This window comes from Archocentrus centrarchus, chromosome 8, assembly GCF_007364275.1.
Source record: "Archocentrus centrarchus isolate MPI-CPG fArcCen1 chromosome 8, fArcCen1, whole genome shotgun sequence".
Taxonomy (NCBI): Eukaryota; Metazoa; Chordata; class Actinopteri; order Cichliformes; family Cichlidae; genus Archocentrus; species Archocentrus centrarchus.
The window spans coordinates 29,814,762-29,839,942 of NC_044353.1; the positions used below are offsets into that span (position 1 = coordinate 29,814,762).

The 25,181-nt window shown below is 40.8% G+C and overlaps 1 protein-coding gene across 1 annotated transcript in view; it reads right to left on the bottom strand.

The window, feature by feature from the left end:
- Window positions 1–263: 263 nt before the first annotated feature.
- Window positions 264–25,181, bottom strand: part of mybpc2a (myosin binding protein Ca) — a 73,874-nt gene continuing 48,956 nt past the window's right edge. Inside the window, exons 13-29 of the mRNA XM_030735342.1 lie at window positions 24,156–24,325; window positions 18,720–18,885; window positions 18,075–18,181; window positions 17,941–17,970; window positions 15,810–15,949; window positions 15,398–15,557; window positions 14,469–14,573; window positions 14,107–14,295; window positions 13,832–13,966; window positions 12,203–12,370; window positions 11,819–11,907; window positions 9,460–9,655; window positions 8,260–8,399; window positions 4,157–4,316; window positions 2,068–2,204; window positions 951–1,137; window positions 264–648 (exon numbers count right to left, since the gene is read on the bottom strand). Coding sequence (XP_030591202.1) covers window positions 614–648; window positions 951–1,137; window positions 2,068–2,204; window positions 4,157–4,316; window positions 8,260–8,399; window positions 9,460–9,655; window positions 11,819–11,907; window positions 12,203–12,370; window positions 13,832–13,966; window positions 14,107–14,295; window positions 14,469–14,573; window positions 15,398–15,557; window positions 15,810–15,949; window positions 17,941–17,970; window positions 18,075–18,181; window positions 18,720–18,885; window positions 24,156–24,325 — 2,314 coding nt within the window. The 3' untranslated portion in view covers window positions 264–613. The remainder of the gene's footprint in view (window positions 649–950; window positions 1,138–2,067; window positions 2,205–4,156; window positions 4,317–8,259; window positions 8,400–9,459; window positions 9,656–11,818; window positions 11,908–12,202; window positions 12,371–13,831; window positions 13,967–14,106; window positions 14,296–14,468; window positions 14,574–15,397; window positions 15,558–15,809; window positions 15,950–17,940; window positions 17,971–18,074; window positions 18,182–18,719; window positions 18,886–24,155; window positions 24,326–25,181) is intronic.

Below are 25,181 nucleotides of genomic sequence, written 5' to 3' on the forward strand. Positions count from 1 at the left end.
GGGCTATATCTGTGCATAAGAACCTCTTTAATCCTGGTTACTCCATGAAGTCGGCTATGCCTGGCTGAATATTGATCCCTCCATTGAACCATTACAGGCCCTGCTCACACACCACAGAGAGGAAACAGGGGTGTACAGCCGGTCAGTCACACTGCAGTGCTTTCAGCGCTGCAGCTGCATCCCAATCATAAATTCATACCAACCTATAAAAACGTCCAGGACACAAAACAGACAACACAGGGAGCCGTAATGGATGAAAGGCTGTTTTATAAGTGTGTTCAGTGACAGGTCCACTTCACAGATAAGAAGGATCCATCTGTGTGTGTGGTCACAGCAGGGCAGCACTACTACACTACACTGTGGGCTCTCTCAGTCAGGGAGTGACAAGGTGGCAGCTTGCTGAAAGAATTTATGGCATATTACTGATATGGCATTCATCATAGCAGCAGTGAAAGGCAAGCATATGCGGTTGAGGTGGGAGGGTGGGGGTGCAGGGTGGCTTTAGAGCCTCACCAGTGATCTATTTTAATCATATTTATTCATGACTATCCCGTTATACATAATCCATTACTATTCCTGTTCAACTGTATCCTCTGCTGTTTTGCGGTGCTGCTCATTTTGTCGCCTCCTCCCCTTTCTCTTGTAAAACTGTGGAGAAAAAAAAAAAGACATTTAAATCAGCATGAGGGGCCAGCAGATCATCCTGTTTAAAGTCATCTGTGGCTCTGAAACTTCCTCTGACAAATACAATAAGGTGGTTTATATTTAGCACAGAAAAAATAATTCAGCTGAAGTTTTGCAGCAACAGCTCAGGCAAAGGGGTTGAGGGGATGGAGATTTGTCACAGTGAGCTTTATTGAAGCCTGTCGGGGAGAGAATTGCCCTGACTCCAGGTCGTGCTCTAGCATTGAAACTACGGTGCTGTGGGAAGTGAAGTTTACACAACATACCTCGAACCTCCAGAGTGCACTCCACCTCGTCCTCCCCGTGGTCATTGATGGCCCTGCAGGAATATCTACCCCCGTCAAACAAGCTTGGCTTGCGGATCTTCAGAGTCAACACTCCCTGGTTGTTCTGCATCAGGAACTTGGGGTCCTCACCGATGATCATTCTGTTCTTCATCCAAATGATCTTTGGCTGAGGAACAGTATGTTGGAGAGGCAAGCAAAATTGGTGGAATAAAGGAAAGGAGAGGAGAAGAGGAGGTGTGTGTGTGTGTGTGGAAGGGGGGGGGGGGGGTATAAGCACAGCAAGAGATGTCAGGAGGGTAGGAGAGAGCAGAGGGAGGAGGGAAGAGGAGGTGAAATTAGGTCAACATTTCGGCTTGACAAATCTTTGCCGATTTTGTGGGATATATAAAAAAAAAATGTGTGCGCTCAAAGATCTATCTGCTCCACCTCTTGTTCTAGCTTCCTACATAAAAATACATTCCTGCTGCAAAGGCATCAAAATCCTTTCTGACTGTTCTCACTGTCTGACACTCAAAACCTGTACGCTCACTTGAAAAAGCACAAAGCGGGAAATCTGTGGCAAACCCTTGCAGTGCAGCTCTAAGGGGCCAATCTGGGCAAAGTGCACGCAGGATGGTACAGTATCATGTAGTGTATAATATAGTAATTTGCCACAAACAGCTGGGGGGTTACCTTTTGTCCATTAATGCTTAAATTACAGCCCAGATTTTTTTTTTTGTCTTAACACAACCACACTAATTTCACATTTATTTTACTCTTTTATGCATAAGCTAGTAAGCACACTTCTCTGTTTTATCTTTTAGTTTTCCAGACATGTTTGCATCTGTGAGCTGCACACAAATTAGCATCAAAATACACATATTGATTGATGTAAAGAGATATAAAAAAAAAAAAAAAACAGTCCAAATACCTTCGTTGATAGACCCACTTTAAACCAAATTCAGTAAAACTAATAATTTTTCCCCTTTTTTGATATTTTAAAAATGCAAAAAGACAAATAATTAGGAGTGGAAACACAAATGCCTTGGGTAACTCTAACCAAATGCCTAGAAACTTTAGAAAGGAAGGCACCGTTATAAAGTAAAATTGTGGATACCTTGGGGTTGCCACGGACAGCACAGCTGATGGCCGCACTGTATCCTGCAATGACACTTCTGTCCACCAGGGGAGCTGTGAATTTAGGGCAGCTGCTCATGTCCTTCTCTTTATAGGGTGGATGTTTGTACAATAAACCTAGACAAGGAGTGAAGTCTTTGAGAACACACACTCACACTGCTAGTTGTGCAATAAAAACAATAAAATTCACCACACAACTCTTCTCCGGTACACTACGTAATTTTCAGCTTTGTGGCATTCGTGGTGGTAGTGTCAAAGGTTATTTACGCTTTCCATACAACTAATCAAACTCTAACTGCAGTGCAATATGCTTCACAGGCTGATATTAAGGCAGAACAGATGCAATAAAGCCAGCGTCAGGAAGTGACGAGGTACAAATACTTCATTACTGTACTTAAGTAGAATTTTCGGGTATCTGTAGTTTACTTGAGTATTCATTTTTCGGACAACTTTTTACTTTTACTTACTACAGTTTTCCACAAATATCTGCACTTTCTACTCCTTACAGTTTCAAAACAGGCCCGTTACTTTAGGTTTAACACATCTGAGGGCAGTTATTATTTCATGTCACTGCGCCTTCAAACACCAAACCGGTTTCTAAATGGAGGGAACGGTAACACATAACCATCGTATTGGTGTAGCCTCCATCACTGGGGCTTATTACATACAAAGAGGTGAAAGAGCCAAAACCATATTATTTATGCATCATTTATGGTGCTGTGTGCGCTCAGGTTGTCCTTCAAAGAATAACATTTTACTTGAAGTACATTTCAGAGTAAAACCAACAGGTGGCTGTCTTTTATATACAGTCTGTAGGATTGACTCCAGAACCTTCAGATGGAGGTAAGGAATGAAATAAAATAATCCTGGATTAAAATTGAAAAGCCAAAACAATAAAACAAGATAAAATGAAGCTTTATAACACACATACAATGTACATCCGTAAAGAAATCAATCACTTGCAGTTTTTCTCATCCTCCGGCAGACTGACACATAAAAACTAAAAGCTGCCTCCCCAAAGCGTTTTGTCCTGTGCTTTCCTATGCGTTCCTGCTATTACTATGATGAATGTGAGCCTGAAGTGATACAGAATTTGCTTCCTTGTATCAATAATGAATATTCGACATTTTTACCCATTTTTATTTTTTGATGCGTTAAGAGAAAATCTAAATAATTCTGAGAATTTTCTGAAGAACATGATGAAAAGACAGATGAAGGCCGTGTAGCTGAAAAGGCTTACACAATGTAGTGGATAAAAGATGTTTCCATTTCAGTGGGGCTGATCTCACTTTAAACCACAGTGAGCTAGTTTATACTAGACTGTAAAACTCCAGTCTGCTCAGGGAACGTGTAAAACACAGACTGCAGTGTGTAATTAATAAACTTCAGTAGTCTCTGTCCACTGTTTTGGGATTGTTTTGTCTGTAATATCCAAACCACGTCCTCTTACACAAGCAAATATTTTCAGTTGGCCTTTGAATTATCAAGACAGGAAACGGACTTTTGTTTTATCCCGAGGGTCAGGTGGACACCGTGATCAACAACCCTCCAAATTTTATAGGCCAGACTGCTGCTTGGAACACAAAAGAGATTGGCTGGTGTGCTGCCAAGTCTTCTGGGAGAGCAAGCAAATGCAACAATACAAAAACAGTAGCAGCATTTGGCTGGTGGCAGGTGTTAATTTCCCAGCCTAGTTGCTTTCATAATCTGCGGCCAATATTAAATGGTATTTAACACTCTGTCAAAGAATATTTCTGTTAAGCTTAATCAGTGTGAATTCATTTTTGCTTTAAACCGTGTTCAAGCAATTAATCACAACCAATAACTAATCACAGGTAGTTCTAATGTGGTTACTGTGTTTGATGGTGAAAATAATATTGGGCTGTATTTTATTTAGTTTAGCTTATGTTCTGTTGTTCAGTACTGTACCCTTTACAAACCACAATGCTCACTTTATCTTTCAATTGAATACAATGTGGTCTACCCCTCAGCATGCGTTAGATGCTGCTCAGCATCAAAAGCAATACTATCATGTTGCAGAGTGCGGAGCTCTGCAGGGATTTCATTACCTGTTTTGGTAATGACAGCGGTGTTCTTGCTGATGCCAGGCTCATCGCTGAGGCCACAGATGTTTTCGCTGAACACTCGAAAGGAGTACTCGTTCCCCATGACCAGGTCAGACACAGTGCAGCTGGGCCTGCGGTTGTGATCATAGACCGTGAACCACTCCTGATGTGTGAGAGAGAAGGAGAAGTTCAAAGAGGCTTATAGCTGAGGTGGCGCTCTAAGCTGAAGAATCTCCAATCCCCAGCATCCGTGTTCTAGTCTGACTTCCTGCCAATTCATTCAACATAATGACCGTGATAGTACAGGATGGCTTTGTGGCTATGAGACAAATCTTCAAGCAGTCATGCCTAGAAGCATGGCTGCAAAAAAAAAAAAATAGTAGCAATAGATCAATAGTTTGTTTATCATGAGTAAAAGTCAATCTTTCTGCTCCAAAAGAAACATTTATGCGAGTCGTGAAACATAAAAATGAGTCAGTACTTCACCCAAATCTATGTGACGAATGCCGAGCTGCCTTAATCATTCAGGGCTGGTTGATGAGACAATTTTATTGCACACCACCGACAATCAGAAGCAATGAAGTACAAATACACGATCTCTGATATTCCACAAGATTCAGTGTAACTCCTCATTTCATTTTTTTCTTTTATTCAAAAAGAGGAAAAAACAGACAAAACCTAGATCACCTTTTAAGCTGACATTACAAACATGTTGGAATAAAGCCTGTGTACACATTCATCACAATGATCCCATTAATTTGGTGCACTCTTCTTTATAATATTGCTTTGGTTCATTTATATATATAATCATTTATATACAGCTCTCTTAAGGTCCTGCCACAACATTTCAATCAGATTGAGGTCTGGACTTTGGCTAGACTATTGCAACACCTTGATTTTTTTTTTCTTTTTCAGCCATTCTGTTGTAGATTTGCTGCTGTGTTTGGGATCATTGTCCTGTTGCATGACCCAATTTGGAACAAGCTTTAGCTGTTGGACAGACATTTACAGTGGCTTGCAAAAGTATTCATACCCCTTGAACTTTTCCATATTTTGTCACATTACAACCACAAACATAAATGTATTTCACTGGAATTTAATGTGAAAGACCAACACAAAGTGGTATACAATTGTGAAGTGGAAAGAAAATTATACATGATTCAAAACATTTTTTACAAATAAAAAACTGAAAAGTGTGGTGTGCAAAAGTATTCAGCCCCCTTTTCTCTGAGTGCAACTAGTTGCATTCAGAAGTTGCCTGATGACTGCTAATGACTAAAAAGAGTCCACCTGTGTGTAATCTAATCTCAGTACAAATACAGCTGCTCTGTGACGGCCTCAGAGGTTGGTTAAGAGAATATTGGGGAGTAAACAGCATCATGAAGTCCAAAGAACACAGCAGACAGGTCAGGAATAAGGTTGTGGAGAAGTTTAAAGCAAGCTTAGACTATAAAAAGATTTCCCAAGCTTTGAACATCTCACGGAGCACTATTCAATCCATTATCTGGAAATGGAAAGAGTACGGCACAACTGTAAACCTACCAAGACAAGGCCGTCCACCTAAACTTATAGGCCGAACAAGGAGAGCACTGATCAGAGATGCAGCCAAGAGGCCCATGGTGACTCTGGACAAAATGCAGAGATCCACAGCTCAGGTGGGGGAATCTGTCCACAGGACAACTATTAGTCGTGCACTGCACAAATGTGGTCTTTATGGAAGAGTGGCAAGAAGAAAGCCATTGTTAAAAGAAAACCCTAAAAAGTCCCGTTTGCAGTTTGCCAGAAGCCATGTTGGGGACACAGCAAACATGTGGAACAAGGTGCTTTGGTCAGATGAGACCAAAATTGAATTTTTTGGCCAAAATGCAAAACGCACCATCCCCACTGTCAAATATGGTGGTGGCAGCATCATGCTCTGGGGCTGCTTCTCTTCAGCAGGGACAGGGAAGTTGGTCAGAGTTGATGGGAAGATGGATGGAGCCAAATACAGGGCAATCTTGGAAGAAAACCTGTTGGAGTCTGCAAAAGACTTGAGACTGGGGCGGAGGTTCACCTTCCAGCAGGACAACGACCCTAAACATAAAGCCAGGGCTACAATGGAATGGTTTCAAACCAAACCTATTCATGTGTTAGAACGGCCCAGTCAAAGTCCAGACCTAAACCCAATTGAGAATTTGTGGCAAGATCTGAAAACTGCTGTTCACAAACTCTCTCCATCTAATCTGACTGAGCTTGAGCTGTTTTGCAAAGAAGAATGGGCAAAAATTTCAGTCACTAGATGTGCAAAGCTGGTGGAGACATACCCAAAAAGACTTGCAGCTGTAATTGCAGCAAAAGGTGGTTTCACAAAGTATTGACTCAGGGGGGCTCAATACTTTTGCACACCGCACTTTTCAGTTTTTTATTTGTAAAAAAGTTTTAAATCATGTATAATTTTTATGTTTGTGGTTGTAATGTGACAAAATATGGAAAAGTTCAAGGTGTATGAATACTTTTGCAAGCCACTGTACATTTGACTCTAGAATACTTTGGTATACAGAAGAGTTGATGGGCAGTGACTGCAAGGTGCCCAGGTCCTGTGGCTGCAAAACCCTCCACCACCATGCTGAGTGGTGGTGGATCAGTAGGTAGAGCAGGTCACCTACTGATCGGAAGGTCAGGGGTTCGATTCCTGGCTACTCCAGGCTACATGCCAATGTATCCTTGGGCAAGATACTTAACCCCAAGTTGCTCTCCGACCGTTCCGTCAGAGTGTGAATGTGTGTGGATGTTATATAATTAAAAAGCACTTAGCTTAGTTAACATGGAAGTGCTTGTATGAATGGGTGTGCATGGGTAAATGTAAAAAACGTGTTGTATAAGCGCTTTGAGTGCTCTGACTGAGTAGAAAAGCGCTTTATAAGAACTAGTCCATTTACCATTTACAGTTGCTATGAGGTGTTTGTGCTGATATGCTGCATTTGGTTTTTGCCAAACATATCACTGTGCATTATGGTCCAACATCTCCACTGTGGTCTCATCTGTCCAAAGAACATTGTTCCAGAAGTCTTGCAGTTTGTTCAGAGGCAAATTTCCAGACACGCCATATCGTTCAGTGTTTTTCTAATTGTACTATCATTACCTTTAATGTTTAGCATGCTAACTGAGGCCTGTAGAGTCTGAGATGTGGCCCTTGGCTTTTTGTAATTTCTCTGAGCATTACACAGTCTGACTTTGGGGTAAATTTGCTGGAATGTCAGAGTCTGGGAATCCACACACTGCTTCTGCATTTTAGCTTAGTTTTTGTTACATAAATAATGACACAGTGTAATATGGTAAATGGTAAATGGACTAGTTCTTATATAGCGCTTTTCTACTCAGTATGAGCACTCAAAGCGCTTAATAATATGTCATGTGTTGTAGAAGGTTGCACTGACATCATTTTAAGACCTTCTAAAGACCACATTATTTTATTAGAAACTTTCAGCCTACATTTTAGAGTTTTTCTATGTTCAGTTCACCGAGCACCATCAGAGGGCATCTGATCCTCCAAATTTATTCTGCAGCAACAAGGAGTCCTGCTACAGATTGTGTGGTCCCGAAGGAGCACTGATCATCACAGTGTCTGCCTAGAAGTTTAATATTTAGCCATCCTCAAGAAAATGTCAGGAAAAAAAAAATTAAATATTATCCCAGTGACATTATAAACAGGGCTTAGGTTAATTGGCTACACTAAATTGCCCATAGGTGTGAATGAGAGCGTGAATGTGAGTGTGAAAGGTTGTTTGTCTCTCTGTGTTGGCCCTGCAACAGGCTGGCAACCTGTTCAGGGTGTACCCTGCCTCTTGTCCTATGACAGCTGGGATAGGTTCCAGCCCCCCTGTGACCCTGAACAGGATGAGCGGAAGTGAATGGATGGATGGCTGGATGGATGGATGGCTGGATGGATGGATGGATGGATGGACATTATAAACAAAGCAGAAAAAGAATTTGAATCCACTTCTACTTGGATACATAACTTAACAGACACTGTTGCTCCAGCGCTGCATGCCTCCAGCATTGGTACTAGCGAATTATCCTGCTTGACAAAACCCCTCAGAACCACCTGTACATTCCTTCATGCATACCTTAGTCTTCTTGTCAGCCTTCTGAATGGTGTAGCCAATAATCTCACAGTTGCCGTCATCTTTAGGCGGCTTCCACTCCAGCGCAGCATTGAAGCCCCAGATATCTGTGACATGCACAGCAATGGGCGGACCGGGCTTTTCTGGTGGGATTGTGAGAAGAGGCAGAGTTGAGATACAGGTAGAGGGTTTTGTGTGAAACTATGAACAAGACAGGTTCATTAGACTGCATAGCTCAAGTGCAGTGAAAAAGTGTTCTACACATGCATAGCTGGCTGAGATAACTCTCTCCTTTGCCTAGATATAAATGCTGGCGAGGCTGAGAGAGGGAGAAAGGTACAAACAGATACGGAGCAGGGAAGTCCCAGAGACGGAAAGAAATCAACACTTGCAGCAGTAGAGATTTGACAGATTAGGCAGATTAGAAAGATTGACAGATTAGCAGAGCAAAAGACAAAAGGATCGAGGGAAGGCAGTGATAGCTGCATACATTACTAGAAAAACTGTTGGCATAGAAATGACAAAGAAGAAGTATGCCTGGATTACAAAGCAGAGAAATGCAGTGTGTTTATCACTGAGAAATACGGTACAACACAGTAATGTATGTGTCATTAATCTTGCTGCGCACAGTACAAACTGTGAGCAGCACTTCAGTCTTTCCTGTACTGTCGCCTACTAAGAGAGTACAGTGACAGACCAACTGAGGGGGGATCAGAGCCCCTCATTATTAGCTCAACCTTCTCAGCAGAGGAAGTGACAGAACAGCCCTCAAAATCCAAACCTAATCCAAGTATATACGCAAATAATCTCTGTGGAGCCCCACCAAATAATCCACCCAGAACCCTGACCTGGGGAGACGAGCAGTAAGCTGGGGAATGAGCTGGAGGCCACAGAGGCAGTGCAGGAGCCAGGATTATAAGAGAGAGAGAGGAATGAGCACTTTGATGATTTGCTACTTTGAGTCACAGATCCTTCAGAGTATGAAATAAGGAATTATCATCAAATTTGATGGAAGAAAAAAACTCTTGACATGTCACAGATTCGAGCTCAAGTCATCATCCCCTTTCAAACAGGTTATTAATCGTGCACCTTGCAAAGAATGAATTATGCACAAAGTTCTAATCTAAATGAGAGAAGATGCAATGCAAGTTCACATCTCCTTAGATGAAGCTTGGAGGGTGCTGCTATGGTAAAGGGACTGACCTACAACCTGGATGTGTATGTCAGCACTGTCTGACGTGTTCTCAATCTGAACAGACATTGTGTACTTTCCAGAGTGGCATCTCTCTGCAGAGCGAATGAAGATGATGGTGTCCACTTGGCTGTTTCGAATTCCCACTGTGTTGTCCTCCAGGGGAACACCATCTTTGTACCAGGTCACAACAGGACGAGGCTTTCCCTGTAATTAGAGTCAATGAAAGGAACTGATTCTAAATATTTCAAGGAAGAAATTCTTTCTAAAAATCAGCCAAAACCACTATAGCAAAAAAAGATTATTATTTCCATCTGCAGTCATTTGTATTAAGCAGTATGGCTCTATTGTCCCTCATAATGTATGAAAATCTGAGGCAGAGAAAACAGCAGTAAGACTCCAGCACAGAACAGAGGAGGCAGCACTGACAGCAAACATGATAGTAGCTGGGGTAGTGGTGGGTTGCAAAGCAGCTTGCGGATATACCACATCTCTGCTTCAGCCTGCCCACAGGCAGAGAGACTTAAAACCTTGAAAAGTTATGGTTCTCTCCCCATCTCAATTAAAGGCTTCACAATAACTGTCCAAATAGCTGCCAAGATGGCTGCATCATCAGCTGATGTGGACTGGCACTGAGATCAGCTGAAGATGCCAGTATCTGAACTTGATCTGTGGACCTGCCTGAACTAATGATATGCTCCAGTTTGTGGAATCTGAAATAATTTACTTGATTACTCATTATAATGGTTCACTAGTAAATTGGTCTTGTGATTAACAATAAATTAATCTTAGGAAACATTTTTTTTAAACTTTTGCACATTAAATATTTTGTTAAACATGTCACTGATAACTTTAGCTATGGCCTCATATTACATCAGTGTAAAAACAGCCTCAGGAATGCGCTATGTCCAGCTCTTGGATGAGATGACAGAACAGTCGGTGCTCTTTTCTCCCAAGAGAACACCATGTAGCCACGTTCTCTGTCTCAGAACAGGCTTTTCATCTGCTTCTTCAAAAGGAAGCAGAGCTGTGGTTCACTTTCTTCTTGTCTATTTTTATTTAGAACAATGGCTTCCCCTTTACAGCTTATGGTTAGCTTCTTTTTTACCACTGCCATAACTTGCAAGTTACTGTCAAAAGCTGTAATGCTCCCTGCACCCTTTGAACTTTTGTTTCCTTGTTACTACCAACATTAGCACATCTGATTTGTATTCCAGGAGAAGAAAATGTGCTGTCAGGTAGCAGCAATGGGGCTAAGCAAAGGCTTAGTTTTTCCACTGTCCACAGCACACAAAAATGGCATTTGGATGTGTTATACAGATATGTTAATGCATAAATTAAAACTGGTTATTCGCTGATGTAAATATGATATCGCTTGTCTGTTTCGCCCTCAGACAACCATTCAGGATTCACTTAAAACCTTTGCAATGTGAATAATTCAACCTCCTTTTTCTGCTCTTCTTTTTAGATTATTATATTTTCATATTAATTATTATTGAGCTGGAGCAGAAGAAATGCAGAATAAGAATTTCAGTGTTTAGTGACATAGCCATCCATCCAGCCCCACCAACTGCATGTCTGTGTACTATGGAAGAAAGCCAGAGTACCCAGAGAGAACCCACATATACACAGGGAGAACATACAAAATCCACATAAAAAGGCCCCAGCCAGATGGCGGATTTGAACCCAGGACCTTCTTGAAGTTAGGCAACAGCACTAACCACCATGCTGCCCCATGACAGAGCCATTTCCAAGGGACCCGAAGCATCAGAAATGTGAACCAATGGCTCCAGTAAAAGACACCTGATGCTCCCCCAGCTTGCAAGAGAGTTGACTCTTCAGGCAAATTCCACCCATCTCACAACACTAAAGGCCTTATTGTGCTCATGTCGTCTTTCCTTAACCTCTGCTTACGCTAACAGAGTAGTTATGCTTTTGGTTGGGGCATTGCTAGACTTGCTAATTGTGTTTTTCTGCCATCTTTAGCTCGCATGGTGTTGTATTCCCCTAAAAGGTCCAGGGGATGGAGAGTAACAAAACTTATTATGGGTGTATTCAGTATATTTGTTAATATTTACTGTCATTGTTCACATGTCATTTGCGTATTTTTGTATTTTGAAGGGGAAATATGTTTCGTGGCCATGAGGAGGGAGGGTGGGGTTCTGTTTACAGCTGTCTCCTCCCTGTGATTACACAGTGTGAGTACACAGTGTGATTACACAGTGTGATTACACACTCTTCTATTGACATTTTATGGAGACAAACAATAAACAAAGTTTAAGAAAGTCTAAGAAATCTTTAGACACTTGTATTGTTCACTCTATATTCTGATATTGAAAATAAAATGTATATAATAAAACCCAGACTAACCTGGAAGGGGATGACCAAGTTCACCTTCTCGCCCACCTGTGTGATGAATTTGGTTCTCAGACGGCGAGGCAGGCGGATCTTTGGATTTTCTGGGTGGACAAAGAGAAGCAAAAGTCAACTTTGCGAAAGAGTGGGCATGTGGGAGTATGGATATGTAAAATGTAGAACATGTAGAGCTTTCATGTTACGTACATGTTCCGTTGTGTGATTATACTGTAAATTATTTAGATATGAAAATATACAGTGGAATTACGCTTGGGTGGATGCATGTATGTATTTAAAAATCCATGAGGTTTATATGCACACAATAGTCTCAGTGTTGGGTTTCTGTTAAACAAATGTGGATTAATTAAATGCTGTGTTTAATTAAAGCTTGTTTCTGACCCACAATCTCTCTGATAGTGACGGCCTGGGAGAGGACGGCAGGAGGACTGCGGCCGGCAACGTTGACTGCCACCACTCTGAATAACATCTTCTCCCCCACTGGGAGTCCCTTCACCTTGTAATGGATATTTCCCACTGATTCCTTATTAGCCTGCACCCACTGGTCACCTAATGGGAATGGTAGGAACAGTGAAGGAACAGATCAGAAAATCAGGAATGATGTGTAGATTTGAGGTTGATGCTGAGAAATTAATCAGGAATCATGTATGAATATGTGGTCCTCACTCGGGCATACTGGCAGATAAGTAGTCTTGATTCAAGCTTTTTTCTTATGCCTACCAACCTCACAAACTCACATGAAGTTTCTAAAAGGTTGAATGTGATGTTTGGTTATTACTAAAGGCAGACCGGTAGACGGTATAAAGCACATTAATCCAGTCTCCATGGGCCTTTTCTCAGGGGCCTGAGGGGGTCACAAGCTAGTGCTACAGTCCTACAGCCTGGATAAATGAGGGGGGTTGCATTAGGCAGAGCATCTGGTATCAAATCTGTGCCAAATCAAACAAGGGGATCTGTCTGCTGTGGCAACAACCTGGGAAATAACGGAGCACCCAAAAGAACCTCTCACTTTACCCCACACTTTATATGATTCCTTTTGCTTTTTTTGGTTTTCAGAAGGATAAAAAAAGACTTCCATCATACAAACTCTTTGACATAACACTCTTCATTACTTAAACTAAAAGAACAGCCATGCTTTTTTTTTTTTTACAGTTTTCATACAGAAATAATTACCTTTAAGAAGAGCAGTTTAGCAAATGCTCTATTATTCATTTGTATGAATGACCTTTAGGTTGCCAGACTTTGAAGAATCTCATGGCTGGTGTATCCTCATTGGCATAACCGACTTCTACTGTGTCTAAATTCAGATACATTTTGTACACTACGAACTTACTTGTGTGGGATGGGAATTTCAGCAGAGTAATGTTGTGTCAAATCCAACATGGGGAATTTTCCAGCTACAGGAAATGACATTTGTAATGCTTGACAGCGATCATCCCGCTAGCTACTGCAACCTGTCATGCCTCAGACTAAACATAATTCACGCATGCACATGAAACACTGCCACAACAGATGTATTGTGTGGTTTTATCTGCAATGCCACTGTTAACTAATGAGATAGCACTGATTATGTAACCAGCTTAAAATTGTTTGGTGTTCCCTCCCTTTCTGCTGTATAGCCAAGATGGTGACCAAGGAGGGCGGCAAGTGATTCACATGTATCTTTATGACCTTAATGAGAACACAATAGAGCACTCATAGGGCACTTCATGTAGTTGTGATTGATAGTGTGAAAGCACTCATGCACTCAGAATAGCAAGTATGAGAATGAAAGTGTGTGATTTGAGACACTGCATTCCCCTTGCTAGCTAGCTAGCTAAAAAGGGCTGTTCTAGCAAGAAATGCTAAAAAGCAGACTGATGCTAGAGATGCATAACAGGAAGATTAACTCAAAATGTGCTCTTAATAATACAGATTTGTAAAGTGCCGATATTTAACTAATACCATCAGTTACTGCTTACAGACCCAATATTAAGCCTTAGTATAAAGTGATATCCATTTTGCATTTACTTCCTTCTTTGCAGTACTCAATGATGTAGCCATCGATGCCACCTGCGCCAATTTTCTCTGGAGGGCGCCACTTGAGTGCACAGGTAGTGTCTGTCACATCATCCACTGTGAGACGAGTGGGCTCGCTGGTGGGGGCTGAGAGAGACAAGAGCTAATTAATACGTTAATACCCAGTGTAAATGGGATGGGAAGGTAGGTTAAGCTGCTTCAAAATGAGCATTGTGTGAAAAGCCTCTGTTAATTAACCATTCTGCTAATGACAAATGGCAACGCACCAATGGGCATGAAGGGCTTGGAGCTTGCACTGGGCTGAGAGATGCCAATGCCGTTGACTGAAAACACTCTCATCTCATAAAGTACACCTTCAATCATCTTCTTAGCTTCATACATGGTGGACTCATAAACATCAAAGTTGAGCTTCGTCCATCTGGACGAGCCAATCTTCTTCCTCTCCATCAGGTACCCTTGAGGAAGCAGAATCAACATACGTTGAAGTCGGCTCTGTGTTATTTGGAAAAAACTTAAAAAAAAAAAAAAACATTGCAATGTAATAAATAAAGTGGATTCTAAACTGCTCTTTTCTCCTGGGAGGAAGACATCAGATGTGAATATTAGATGCTTCAAGTTTCAGGGGTACCTTTAACGGGAACACCACCGTCAAAGGCAGGAGGGTCCCATGTGATAATGGCAGAGTCTTCGCCAACTGATGTGCACTTGACGTTCTCAGGAGGGTTGGGCACATCTGGAGAGGCAGGTTACAGTTGGAAATTGAAAGCAGAGATGAAACAGAGGAAAATGAGAGCAGGCGAGGTTTTGAAAGTGTGTGAGGTTTGTGATGTAGTACAGTGTGTAAGAAAATGTGACTTGGAGAGTCAACACCAAATGAACAAAAAGAATTGGTAAAGCATCATCATTTCTTTAATCACAAATTAAATAAGTTAAATTTTATATTACTTCTTCATGGCCATTAAGAGTAACATTGTAGAATAAATGACATCAGAGGCGATGACAAATCATGTTACAACAAGGTTTTCTGTGGAGTTTTATGAATCTTAAAAACTATTAATCAAATGGTTCTCTTTCACTATATTGATGTCAGAATTTCTTATGTAAGTAATTCCACCCACTGCTGCCTTATTCATTGCTTACCCTGAAAACCTATCTTGGACTAAAGACTAGATAATTATTTTATTATTATGAAAATGTTGGTCATTCTCACTCTTAATGTTATTAAGAGACAGACACATTTCTTACAGCATGTATTTTAATGAAAAACAATGTCTGCCTTAAAAGACTAAAAACATTACTACCAGTTTTTTAATATGACATTGTATTGGGTACAACCAACAAAGACACTGGACCTAAATATTCAGATGATATGGGTTTTTAAAAGATGGCACCAACAGTGAAAATTACGGATTATTTTCGCTCATGTTGAGTCAGTATTTTCTGGCCATGACCCAATCTCAAACTCCAAGCAACTATTGCCCTCAGACAGCCAGAAATAATGGAATGGGAGCAAGGAAAGAGAAAAGAAAAAGGCAAAAGTCAGGAAAAGCCACTGACCCACAATCTTCACAAAGAGATTAGCCTTGTCCTCGCCAACAGGGTTAGTCACCATGATGGAGTAGTGGCCCTCGTCCGCTTTCTCCGCCCCCTCTATTACAAAGCTGCTCATGGTCTTCATCGACTCCACATGGACCCGTCCCTCAGCCTCAGACACCACCTACCACACAGGGCAGGACAAGGTGAGAGACAGAACAGAAGAGATTGCTGAGGATGATGGTATCGCTTGACGACAGTCACCACAAAGATGGGTGATTCAACCGTCCCACTCTTGTTCATGTTTCATTCTTCTTTTGTGCTGTTTAATGACTAACAGCAAGATACTCTGATTGACGCAGAAAATATAAAGGATTCAACATGTGTTTGAGTGTGTAAGGGGTGAAGGATGAGAATCTGCTCTTTTCTTTCTCACTTTGTCTCCTCTCATCCAGCACACAGTGGGGGCCGGTTCTCCTGTGATCTGAATGTCAAGGCGAAGTTTGTTTCCAGCCACCACGGTAATGATGTTCTTGCTGCCGGTGATGCTGGTGTCCAGGTAGATCTTGGGAGGATCTTTCATTATGACCGGGAGAAGATGGGAGAAAGAGATTGTTTAGGTTAGGACAGTGATGTGTTCTTTCCCTGTTTTAGCTTTAAGGCTTGTCACAGGTGGCACAAAGATTAAATTTGATCATTTTTATGCTGTATATGGCATTTTGGACTCTAGCAAGAAAACTAGAGTGATTTTGAATTTTACATTTGGAGCAGCATCATACTGAAGAGCCTGGGGCAAAACAAGCAGGTTGGGGTTTTTGTCAACTTGATGACTTTCCACAAAACTGCTTTTTTTTTCAATTCATTATATATTTTAATCTTTTTAAAGAAGACTCTTTTGTGTTGCATTTCATGAACAGACCACTCAATTTTGAGAACAAAACTGTTCAAAGAGCTACTTAACAGCAGCTGAAAAGCAGCTTGTTGCTGATGTCAGGTGATTTGACTTCACACCTGTCTGCAGTGGTGCATAAGTGAACTTCAGGATGCATCTGTACACTCTAGGGTGTTGCTGCAGGTGGAACAAAGTGCACTGCAGACATAGCCAAGCATCAGTCTGGGATGCTGTGTGTGGTTAAAGAAAAAGGGGGCTGAACTATTAAACTGAAAGGTAGCAAAATATTCCTTTTCAGTCTTGTGTTAATTTACTCATTAGAACATATTAATGCTAAAGCTGAAACAATGAGCTGCTATTACAGGTGGTTTTCTGCTCTGTGAAAGGAGCAATATGCAGAAGGGTTCACTGTCTCATAAATAGGATGCAGCATCCACTCTGGATCAGAAGCAGTGCTGCTTCTCTTTCTGAACCCAACTTTTTTAAAAGTTCTATGACACATGGACATTGGAGCAACCACCATCCAGGTGTACCATTGCTAAATACTGCTCCAGCTTAGAAATCATCCAACAAGCCCGAATGTTTTCCTGGAGAAGCTTTGTGACTTCAGCTCGATGCAGTGAAAGGCTTCCAGAGGCTTCCAGTCCTCTTGTGGCCCGGGGAGGGGACATTATAAGTGCAGCAAGAAGTGCTAGGCTAAAAACAAACTCTAGCTATATGGATGCATGCCAAGCCCTTTAGCATTGTGTCATTCATTCATTGACTGACAGCATCATGAATTCAGACACATAGATTGGATGTATGATGTGATTTTGAAGCAAAGCTTTCTCTTCTTCTATGGACTGAGAGCAGAGTGGATGCTGCATAGACTCAAATCCTATCTTTAGGTACAAATGTGGCACATTGGAACCAATATGCAAACATAATGTCATAGTTGTTTACCATGTGCCATTTAGTTAATATTTCAGATGTTTTGGACTATTTAACAGTCTTACTTATTGCACCTTTAAAGCATGCTCTTGTTTATAATTCAGCAGCAACTTTTTTCTATCCTTAATGCATAAAAACAACTTCCTTATGTCCAGTTACTGATGTCAGTGCTATGTTTTAGCCCAGGCAATTTAATCTTACATGTGTATTTGTATAACACAAAAACCATTACACAACACACACACATAAAGATGACTATATGAAAGCTAGAGATACAGTAGCCCATATAATAATTACCTAGCCTATATTTCACCAAAAATAATGTCTGCCCTAAAAAAATGAAATCCTTGACTTCAATAAATAAGAGTGTGAGACTATCAATAAATAATAACATGTATTTGCCTCTTAAAAGGCTATAACAACATTTGACAGTTTCAGAGGGTCACACAGTGGTAAATTATTTGGTATTCACTACATTTTCTCAACAGCTGATTAACTCAGTGAGTTGAGAGTTAAGCTGGCAGTTGCAAGTCACTGAAAGGATGTTGACACAACACCTTGATGTCTACTGAACCAGATTTGACCCTGTCTATGCATTATTTACACATATTGTAGACCTCTAATGACATCTAATTTTAGACAAATATACCATTTATGTCAGCACATCCACATAGCTCTAACAGTTACTGTCATGCAAGACAGATGAAGCATGAATTTTTTTTTTTTTTTTTTGAAAAGCTCTTACCTTCTCGTGGAACATATTCAATCTTGATCTCTGTGGGCAAAACAAATAAACAGATCAGGCAGATTCAAAATGGGAATGTGTATTTTCTATTCAGAAGAAGCAGTTTTGTATTTTGGTTTTTACATCGCTCTCACCCAGGAAGTTCAGCTTTGCTGAGAGAGAGAGTGCGTAGCCATCGGGGACAAAGGTATAATCTCCAGCGTCTGAAGCCTGCACGTCATTGATCGTCAGTTTGTGGATCCTGGGGACATGTTGCCAGATGTTACCAAGGAGACAACACTCGTTATGACCCGCATTTATGCAAAGGACAGTTGCCCTGGCAACATACTTCAAGAGACTATATCACAGAGTAAGAAAGATACTAAATGGTTTTCACCTTGTGTGACCGCTGTCGCCTCGGCATATCTCCTTCCATAGGCCGCTCTGATGGAGGGCTTACTGAGAGAAAACCCAGACCCTTGGGGTGTGTTTGTTGCAAGTGTGTGTGAGTGTTTGTGAGAATGTGCGTATGTGTTTAGAGGTTAGAGCTTTACAGATTGCAGCCTATCCCCGCAAAAATGGGTCAAACAACTAAGAAATCCCTCTGTTAATAGTTTTCTAAGTCATGTGGTAAACTGCTTATTGTCATAGCTATATGATTTTGTGAGTCCATGTGTGTGTGTGTGTGTTTGCTTTTGTCCAAATGTGTGCAACTGTACACATTTTGATAGGTTGCAGAGCTAGAAACAACAGTTTTATCATAAAACATTAACCCAGTGGAGTCTGATATGCAGTAATACCTTCCGATGTGTGAAATTTTGATGCGATCGCTGGTCTCGACTTCAACACCATCCTTGAACCATTTTCCAGTCACCTTTTCATCAGACACTTCACACTTGAATACAGCTTGCTCAGATGCCTTCACTGTCAGGTCAGCTATGCTCTGCAGAACCTCCAGCTCCTTATCTGTAGCACACACACAACATAGATCAATATCATATGAACTTTAGTTTATGCAGAAAATACAGCCAATTTTAACTGGTGTCATGTGGCAATGTACTGCTATAGGTCACAAATAGAATTACAAAGCCCAACATTTAAATCAAATTTCCTTGTAATTCATGTTTTCAGTGAATAGTTAAACATCCCCCGGCTAAACATTCCCCATGTTTAGCCGCATGTTCTCCTTGAATCGCTGGCTGTCTGAGTGGTGTCCAAAAAACGACGTGGGCTTCATAGATAATTGGCAAAGTTTCTGGGGAAAACCTGGGCTTGTTAGGAGAGACGGCATCCATCCCACTTTGGATGGAGCAGCTCTCATTTCTAGAAATCTGGCCAAATTTATTAACCCTAAAACCTGACTACCCAGGGTTGAGACCAGGAAGCAGAGTTGCAGTCTTACACGCGTCTCTGCAGCTTCTCTCCTCCTGCCATCCCCCCAAAACCCCATAGAGTCGGTGCCTGCTCCCAGACCACCAAAAAACAAAGCTAAAATCAGCAAAAAGCTATTTAAGCATAAAAATTCAAAAACAATAAATAATACAGCTTCATCAGCTGCATAAAATAAAACAATTAAATGTGGATTATTAAACATTAGGTCTCTCTCTTCCAAGTCCCTATTAGTAAATGACTTAATAATTGATCAACATATTGATTTATTCTGCCTTACAGAAACCTGGTTACAGCAGGATGAATATGTTAGTTTAAATGAATCAACACCCCCGAGTCACAGTAACTGTCAGAATGCTCGAAGCACAGGTTGAGGAGGAGGAGTAGCTGCAATCTTCAATTCCAGCTTATTAATTAATCAAAGACCCAGACAAAGTTTTCATTCTTTTGAAAGCCTGACTCTTAGTCTTGTCCATCCTAATTGGGAAAATCAAAAACATGTTTTATTTGTTATTATCTATCGGCCACCTGGTCCTTACTCAGAGTTTCTGTCTGATTTCTCAGACTTTTTATCTGATTTAGTGCTCAGTTCAGATAAAATAATTATAGTGGGTGATTTTAACATCCATGTAGATGCTGAGAATGACAGCCTCAACACTGCATTTAATCTATTGTTAGATTCAATTGGCTTCTCTCAAAATGTAAAGGAGCCCACCCACCACTTTAATCATACTCTGGATCTTGTCCTGACATATGGCATAGAAACTGAAGAATTAACAGTATTCCCTGAAAGCCCCCTCCTGTCTGATCATTTCTTAGTAACATTTACATTTACTTTAATGGATTACACAGCAGTGGGGAATAGGTTTTATTACAGTAGAAGTCTTTCTGAAAGTGCTGTAACTAAGTTTAAGGATCTAATTCCTTCATTGTTATGCTCTTCAGTGCCATGTGCCAACACAGTGCAGAGCAGCTACCTAAACTCTGCTCCCAGTGAGGTCGATTATCTCGTCAATAGTTTTACATCCTCACTGCGTATAACTTTGGATACTGTGGCTCCTCTGAAAAGGAAAGCTTCAAATCAGAAGTGCCTGACTCCGTGGTATAATTCACAAACGCACAGCTTAAAGCAGATAACCCGAAAGCTGGAGAGGGAATGGCGTCTCACTAATTTAGAAGATGCTCATTTAGCCTGGAAAAAGAGTTTGTTGCTCTATAAAAAAGCCCTCCGTAAAGCTAGGACATCTTACTACTCATCATTAATTGAAGAAAATAAGAACAACCCCAGGTTTCTTTTCAGCACTGTAGCCAGGCTGACAAAGAGTCAGAGCTCTGTAGAGCCGAGTATTCCTTTCACTTTAACTAGTAGTGACTTCATGGATTTCTTTACAAATAAAATTTTAGACATTAGAGAAAAAAATTATTCATAACCATCTCAAAGATTATTCTTCATGTTCGGCTGCTTTCAGCACTGCTGGTATTTGTTTAGACTCTTTTGCTCCAGTTGATCTTTCAGAGTTAACTTCAATAGTTACTTCCTCCAAACCAGCAACATGTTTATTAGATCCCATTCCTACTAGACTGTTCAAAGAAGTCTTTCCAATTATTGATGCTTCAATCTTAAAAATGATCAATCAGTCTTTATTAGTTGGTTATGTACCACAGGCCTTCAAGGTGGCTGTAATTAAACCGCTTCTTAAAAAGTCATCACTGACCCAGCTGTCTTAGCTAATTATAGGCCAATCTCCAACCTTCCTTTTCTCTCAAAGATTCTTGAAAGAGTAGTTGTAAAACAGCTAACTGATCATCTGCAGAGGAACGGTTTATTTGAAGAGTTTTAGTCAGGTTTCAGAATTCATCACAGTACAGAAACAGCATTAGTGAAGGTTACCAATGATCTTCTTACAGCCTCTGACAGTGGACTCATCTCTGTTCTTGTCCTGTTGGACCTCAGTGCAGCTTTTGATACTGGTGACCATAACATTTTATTACAGAGATTAGAGCATACTATAGGTATTAAAGGTACTGCGCTGCAGTGGTTTGAATCATATTTATCTAATAGACTCCAATTTGTTCATGTAAATGGGGAGTCTTCTTCACACACTAAGGTTAATTATGGAGTTCCACAGGGTTCTGTGCTAGGACCAATTCTATTTACATTATACATGCTTCCCTTAGGCAGTATTATTAGAAAGCACTGCATCAATTTTCATTGTTATGCAGATGATACTCAGCTTTACCTATCAATGAAGCCAGATGACGCACATCAATTAGTTAAACTGCAGGAATGTCTTAAAGATATTAAGGCCTGGATGACCTCTAATTTCCTGCTTCTAAATTCAGATAAAACTGAAATTCTTGTTCTCGGCCCCACAAATCTTAGAAACATGGTGTCTAACCAGATACTTACTCTGGATGGCATTACTTTGGCCTCCAGTAACACTGTGAGAAATCTTGGAGTCATTTTTGACCAGGATATGTCCTTCAATGCACATATTAAACAAATATGTAGGACCGCTTTTTTGCATTTGTGCAATATTTCTAAAATTAGAAACATCCTTTCTCAGAGTGATGCTGAAAAGCTAATTCATGCATTTATTACTTCTAGGCTGGATTATTGTAATTCATTATTATCAGGCTGTCCTAAAAGCTCCCTGAAAAGTCTTCAGCTGATCCGAAATGCTGCAGCTAGAGTACTGACAGGGACTAGAAAGAGAGAGCAGATTTCTCCCATATTGGCTTCTCTTCATTGGCTCCCTGTTAAATCTAGAATAGAATTTAAAATCATTCTCCTCACATACAAGGTCTTGAATAATCAGGCACCATCTTATCTCAAAGACCTTATAGTCCCATATCACCCCAACAGAGCACTTCGCTCTCAGACTGCTGGCTTACTTGTGGTTCCTAGGATACTTAAGAGTAGAATGGGAGGCAGAGCCTTCAGTTTTCAGGTGCCTCTTCTGTGGAACCAGCTCCCAGCTTGGATTCGGGAGACAGACACCCTCTCTATTTTTAAGATTAGGCTTAAAACTTTCCTTTTTGATCAAGCTTATAGTTAGGGCTGGATCAGGTGACCCTGAACCATCCCTTAGTTATGCTGCTATATCTCTGGCTCTCTTCCACAGCATGTCTTTTCTCTCCCCTCAGCCCAACCTGTCACAGCAGATGCTGCCCCTCCCTGAGCCTGGTTCTGCTGGAGGTTTCTTCCTGTTAAAAGGGAGTTTTTCCTTCCCACTGTCGCCAAGTGCTGCTCATAGGGGGTCGTTTTGACTGTTGGGTTTTCTCTGTATTATTGTAGGGTCTTTACCCACAATACAAAGCGCCTTGAGGCGACTGTTTGCTGTGATTTGGCGCTATATAAATAAAATTGAAGTGAATTGAATTGAATAGAATAACATGAGGTGACTGATATCACTCTCGTGCAGTGCAGCAGGGAGCAGCAGAAAGTGTGGTAATCAGACTGGAATGGAAACAGGGAAAATAGCTAGAATGGTTCTACTAAAAGGTAAAAAGAAACAACAAAAAATAACCTAAATCTAATTAAGTAAATGTATCTTGTGTGACATTCATGCAAAATGAGTCCAAATGTATAATGTAAGTATAATGTAAGTATTTTGCACTGAAATATTTCAACTTCCTGGAGTCTGTTTGTGTGTTCCACAGTTTCCACTCATTGTGTTAAGCTACACTAATTATCCATTCCAAATACTGTTCCTTTATTTTATTATATTAATCTAAAATGACATATTTAACATAATGAAATATCCAGCAAGAAGGAAAGTCACTGTTTTGGGGAAATTTCTTCCAATTCTTTCTTCTTTTTTTTTTTCCAACAGCACCTGTGTTTGCATTGCTACAAACGAAGCAGCAACCTCCACAATTAAATTAACCCAGTGCCAGAACTGCAGTTCCTTGAACAGACACTTGAGGCTGGTGCTTAAACTGAGTCAGTCATTGTAGACTCCCATGTTAGACTGTCCAGTATACAGCAGCATAAACATGCTCATAAAAACATGTTTTTAGCCAATTTCCCCCTTTTGTGGATCAGTTTTAATACAAGTCATCCATCCATCCATCAATCAACCCATCCATCCATCCATCCATCCATCCATCCAGTTTCTGATCCCAAAATGCCAGATTCAAGGCTTCACAACATTAGCCAACAAACCACTGGGTGACGTCACGGTGGCTATGTCCATCTTTTACGTACAGTCTATCAGAGGAACACTATTATCAAGTGTTCCTTCATTATCTTGTGGGTTTTATGCATGCAGGCTTTGCCCACTTAGATTGTAGAACTTTGTTTATAATGACAACCTGATTCACAGTTACTATGCCTATACTTTCAACCATGTTCTCTATATTCCTATCCTTCATCTGAGGGGGAAGGACAGACATTTTCTCACACTATAATCAATTTATGGGACTCGTTGGACCTGCAGCGTATAAGTGCCTGATATCTGAAGCCTGATATCAATTTTGGAGATGTAAAACAAAATTAGTATGACGAATAGTGTGATGAACGACTGATACAAGGGATTAATGAAATGAAATTAATGATGACATGAGTAATGACTAATTTGTTGCTTTTCATGCTTGTCAGAATCGAAAACATCAGCATGTGCTGAAGTTTGTTTCTAACTGAAGAGTCAGACTGGAAATATATGTTGGTAAACTTTAAACATCAGCTCAGACTTCATGGGCTTTACTATTTAGTAAAATTAACATTGTTATATAATATTTAATTTTTAGTTGATGCATTATTTTAAAGTCATGTTGTTGCTTGCTTTTCATGCATCAGCCTGGGTAGCAAGTTTTCAAACACTGGTGGACTGGGGGACAAATACCTTCAACCTCCAGTTCTGCCTTTGACTCTCCACCGTTGGTATAAACATAGTACGTTCCAATATCCTCTTTAGTAGCTTCATTTATGATCAAAATATGCCTCTTCCCATCTTTCTTTAACCTGTACTTTGAACCTGCAGTGTCTCGATTCAGCTCCACTCCATCTTTCATCCTGTGAAGAAAACATACACAGTCATGATACATCAGAGATACTTTAGCACAGAAAAGAGAGGAATGTGACTGGTACTTCAAATGTTGGCAATGTTGAGACCCTTCAGGAATAAAAAGGCTTTGGGACAGTTGAAAAAAAAAAATCCACGAGTACATTGGGAAGATGGCCACAACGGATCACATGCTTAGTGAAAACCTCAGGCAGCAGAAACCCGAGGAAGAAGATAAGCAAGAACAGGAACCATCATGGAAGGACAGGCCCCTGTAATGGTATATACCACCGGCAGATAGAAGAAGTGGCTGATATAGAAAAATCCTACCAATGGCTGGAAAAGCTGGGTTGAAAGACAGCACAGAGGCACTAATCATGGCAACACAGGAGCAAGCTTTAAGCACAAGATCTACCACACCAGGCATGACCCCAGGTACTGGCTGTGCAGAGATACCCCAGAGACAATCCAGCACATAACAGCAGAGTGCAAGATGCTAGCAGGCAGAGCACACATGAACACCATAAGCAAGTGGCAGGAACATCTGAGCCAGGTATGGCCTGGAAGACCCGAGGTCAAAATGAGATACGCCCCTACGGGTGGTTGAGAATGGCTGAGCTAAGATCCTGTGGGGCTTTCAGATATAGTCAGACAAATTAGTGATGACTATCCAACCGGACATAGTAGTGGTGGACAAGAAGAGGAAGAAAGTCGTAGTGATAGACATGATTGTGATGGTCATGAAGAAGGAATAGGAGAATCTCAAAAAATACCAAGGACTGAGAGAAGAGCTAGAGAGGATGCGGAAGGTGAAGGTAACACTGGTCCCCTTGGTAATCGGAACACTTGGGGGAATGACCCCCAAAC